The following is a 4,409-nucleotide window of genomic DNA, read 5'->3' as shown; positions in this document are numbered from 1 at the left end:
AGGCGGGTTATCTTACACCATCGTAAGTTGTATTTTTTTTTCCAAAAATCATGGGGTTGGCCGACCTCTTAAAATAGCGCTATTATTACTGCTGGAAATGTGAATTAGAAATGACTGCATTGTTAATTTTACATCCCTCGACTAGTGAGCAATGCATTATACAATATGACTGTTAATAATTCGGAGATTCTGCTGGAAAGGATGAGATATTTTAATCTTAGTTCCGCAAAAACCATTCTTCATTAGTCTGTCGCTACATTTTTTTATGCTAATAATATCGTGTTGGGATGTCTCATTCTTCTTGCTATGATGCATGCTATATTCAACGTGCCTTCTCCTTTGCTGCCGAATTTTCTCACGCCTTGTATCTTTCTTGTATTTAGGGCATTTGTAACTGAGATGATAAACCTGGAAAAATAATATTGAACTATGAAAATAGAAGATGGTCACCAACCATTGCACCCACAGGATGCTTGGTTTGAAGATTTTTAGAATGATTTTGAAGCAAGTTTTACTTATCTCATGGGTCTCATCCCTGGCCCTGGGAGGAACATCTCCAACGTCTTGTCCCTCTGCCTGTTCTTGCAGCAATCAGGCCAGTCGGGTCGCTTGTACACGGAAAGAACTGACAGAAGTGCCAGAAAGCATCTCAGTCAATACGCGATACCTGAACCTTCAGGAGAACATTATCCAGGTTATCAAAACAGACACTTTTAAGCACCTCCGACATTTGGAAATACTACAGCTCAGCAAAAATCTTATCCGGAAGATTGAGGTTGGTGCTTTTAATGGACTCCCAAACTTGAGCACTTTGGAGCTTTTCGATAATCGCTTGACCACTGTTCCTACTCAAGCCTTTGAATATCTATCCAAGCTAAGGGAGCTTTGGCTAAGAAACAATCCTATTGAAAGCATCCCATCCTACGCTTTCAACAGAGTTCCTTCATTGAGACGACTCGATTTGGGAGAACTGAAGAAGTTGGAGTACATCTCTGAAGCTGCTTTTGAGGGTCTTGTGAACTTAAGATACCTAAATCTGGGCATGTGCAATTTAAAAGATATACCCAACTTAACAGCATTGGTGAGACTGGAAGAACTGGAGTTGTCTGGAAATCGTCTAGAAATGATTCGTCCCGGTTCCTTCCAAGGCCTGACAAGCCTGAGAAAGCTATGGCTGATGCATGCTCATGTTGCGACCATAGAACGCAATGCCTTCGATGATTTGAAATCTTTAGAGGAACTTAATCTTTCTCACAACAATTTAATGTCTCTTCCCCATGATCTTTTTACTCCTCTTCACCGCCTGGAGCGAGTACACCTTAACCATAATCCTTGGCATTGCAACTGTGATGTTTTGTGGTTAAGCTGGTGGTTAAAAGAGACTGTACCGAACAATACGACCTGTTGTGCACGTTGTCATTCCCCACCGAACTTAAAAACTAGATACATAGGAGAACTAGATCAGAGTCATTTCACGTGCTATGCCCCAGTGATAGTGGAGCCTCCGACTGACCTCAATGTGACTGAGGGCATGGCTGCCGAGCTCAAGTGCAGAACAGGTACATCGATGACGTCTGTCAACTGGTTAACACCAAATGGGACATTGATGACTCATGGCTCCTATAGAGTACGTATCTCCGTTTTACATGACGGCACGCTGAATTTTACAAATGTTACGGTACAGGATACGGGACAGTACACGTGTATGGTGACCAATTCAGCGGGAAATACAACAGCATCGGCCACTCTTAATGTTTCTGCTGTGGTTGATCCCGCCACCACTGATTATACGTACTTTACAACCGTTACGGTGGAAACTATGGATTCATCCCCAGAGGAGATAAAGCCTACCGAGAAAGAGCCTGGTCCAACGACCACCGTTCGATGGGGGATAACATATTCTACTACATCACTTACTCCACGAAGTACCCGTTCCACAGAGAAGACATTTACTATCCCCATAACTGACGTGACGGAGAACATCATGAAAGATCTGGATGATGTAATGAAGACGACAAAGATCATCATCGGGTGCTTCGTGGCGATCACTTTTATGGCAGCTGTCATGTTAATTGCATTTTACAAACTCCGTAAACAGCACCAGCTACACAAACATCACGGGCCAACACGAACTATTGAAATTATCAATGTTGAAGATGAAATACCAGCGACTGCCCCAGGAGACAACCATATGGCGCTCCCTGCCATCGAGCATGATCACCTTAACCATTATACGGCATTTAAGTCCCATTATAACAACAATACAGGAACACTTAACTGTGCCAAAAACCCCATGCTAAACTCCATTCACGAACCCCTCCTGTTCAAAAGCAGCTCGAAGGAAAATGTGCAAGAAACACAAATCTAGCTTCATCGAAAGTTACTTAGAAAAGTTGGTCAAACTCTTTTTACGTTCCAGAATACGCGAATGAAGAAGACCCAGCGAAACGTCAGTATCTCTGGGTTACTATTCACACGACGCTCATCATCTTCCTGTTTCCAAATACCCATCGAAGTAGAGGTGCCCCCCAATCGAAGCACTGACACAAAATCGAAAACGAAGACTCTTTTGATAACTTTGTCTCTGACTACCTGATGTATTACTAAAAAACAAAAAAGAAAAAAAAACACGTGAAAAGGGGAAACGTTAGGAAAAGACAAAAAGTACGAAAATGCTTATTTTGTGGTACAGCTCTTTATGTGTAAAATTCTATTTCAGATCTATTTTCATCGATGACGTTGAGAACAGGAAAAATCATTCGAGAGAATTCCGAAGGAATTTTTTTTTTTTCATTCTGTGACATCTTTTACCACGTAGACAAAAAAAAAACACAAAAAAAACTAGATTTTTTTTTTTCCATTCGCTCATTACCATGGGTGCCTGCTATGACGGAGAAAAGTAACGCGGTACAGGCCCCAGTGATTGTAAGATGGTTACTTTGTAATAGCTTGGACAATGTGTAAGACGTCAGAACTTAGAGTATTGGTGGGAAGGAATTGCGAGGAAAAAAGTCGTTCCTTGCCACTTGAGATATCGCCGTCCTTCTCGGAGGGTTTTCATTATTGCTTTTTTAAATAAAAAAAAATGAAATAAAATAACAAAATATCAAAAAAGGTGTTTACAACCTTGAAGAGAACTTTATTTTCAAAGGTACTGTGCCATATAACCCTTTACAGATGTGCCAATTATCTTCAGAACTTTACATAAAAATTAAAACTGTACGAAAAAAAAAAACGAAAAAAAAAAAACAATTTTTACTAAATATTTTTGTTTTCGGGAAAGGAACACGGAGAACTTTAAGATTTTGAAACTTCTGCCACAGGAATATTTGGGCCAGTTATTTTGTCTGGATTTCTATCAAAAAGTGTAAGGTGTGTGAAATAATGAAGTTAATATGAACTTTTTAAGTCCTCCCTTCTTTTTTTTTTTTGTTTTTGTTTTTTTTTTCGGGTGGGTGATTAGTTGCTTTGAATTTTTTTTTTGTTTTTTGTTTTTTTTTGTTTCCTTTTTTTTTTGGAGATTTTGATTGGGTGGGAAATGTATTCTTGTTATAAGAACAGAAAAGATTATAATATGTCTGTGGCTCTTTATTGAGACGGAAAGTAACAAGCTAAGTTGGTGACATTGCCAAGAGTCTGCAACAAAAGTATAATAAAAATGATGAAAAGACGCTCTTCTTGTTGGTCGACAATGTATGGGAAACTCGCTTCTGTGACATGAAAGGACGTTAGTAATTGCTGACGGATTCACTCTGACACACATATACACTTTAGATTTATTTTTACATAATGAGGCTTTGACATCAAAGGCTCCAGTCGAAGCCTCCATTGTAGATTCTGTCAAACGTGTCAAAAATAGCACAGCGTGCAGCATTATTTTTTCCGGAACAGTGGCAGATACTATGACGGAACCCAACTGAATCCATTATACGTCAGTGGGGAGTGTCAGACATTTTGGTGTCTGTCATTTGTCCTATGTATTTATAAGGGAATTACTAGAGGAGCAATTCCCCAGTAGCTGCTGGAAAACCCTGGAGCAGGGATAGGGAACCTTCGGCTCTCCAGCTGCTGTGAAACTACAACTCCCAGCATGCTCCATTCGTTTCCATGGGAGTTCCAAGAACGGCAGAGCAAGTATGCATCCTAGGAGTTGTAGTTTTTCAACAGCTGGAGAGCCGTACGTTCCTTACCCCTGCCCTGGAGGAAGAGGCACAACAAGACAGTGAGCCCTAAGCTGAACCCACTGCTGCCCCTAGCTGCCCCACCGCTGCCTTTGCTTGCTTGCTTGCTTGCTTGCTTGCCTCACTGCCCTAGGCGGCAGAGGACAACTGGTCGACAAAGCCCTTCCTGTATGGGTGAAAACACAGAACAAAGACAAGACCAACAACAACAAAGGGAGGTCAGCTAGC

The 4,409-nt window shown here is 41.0% G+C and overlaps 1 protein-coding gene across 1 annotated transcript; it reads left to right on the top strand.

Annotated features, from left to right (window-relative positions):
- Window positions 1–265: 265 nt before the first annotated feature.
- Window positions 266–2,580, top strand: LRRC4B (leucine rich repeat containing 4B). Its single transcript, XM_075277743.1, has one exon. It carries the CDS (start codon window positions 443–445, stop codon window positions 2,366–2,368), a length of 1,926 nt encoding a protein of 641 aa, XP_075133844.1. The 5' UTR covers window positions 266–442; the 3' UTR covers window positions 2,369–2,580.
- Window positions 2,581–4,409: the final 1,829 nt, after the last annotated feature.

The sequence above is a fragment of the Leptodactylus fuscus genome, chromosome 6 (genome assembly GCF_031893055.1).
Source record: "Leptodactylus fuscus isolate aLepFus1 chromosome 6, aLepFus1.hap2, whole genome shotgun sequence".
NCBI classification, from domain to species: Eukaryota; Metazoa; Chordata; class Amphibia; order Anura; family Leptodactylidae; genus Leptodactylus; species Leptodactylus fuscus.
The sequence above is the reverse complement of the archived record's forward strand: the minus strand, read 5'-3'. Positions and strand labels throughout refer to the sequence as shown.

What these genes read in the sequence shown, in the direction of transcription:
- LRRC4B (XM_075277743.1), top strand. Translation starts at nt 443, where the DNA reads ATGGTCACCAACCATTGCACCCACAGGATGCTTGGTTTGAAGATTTTT.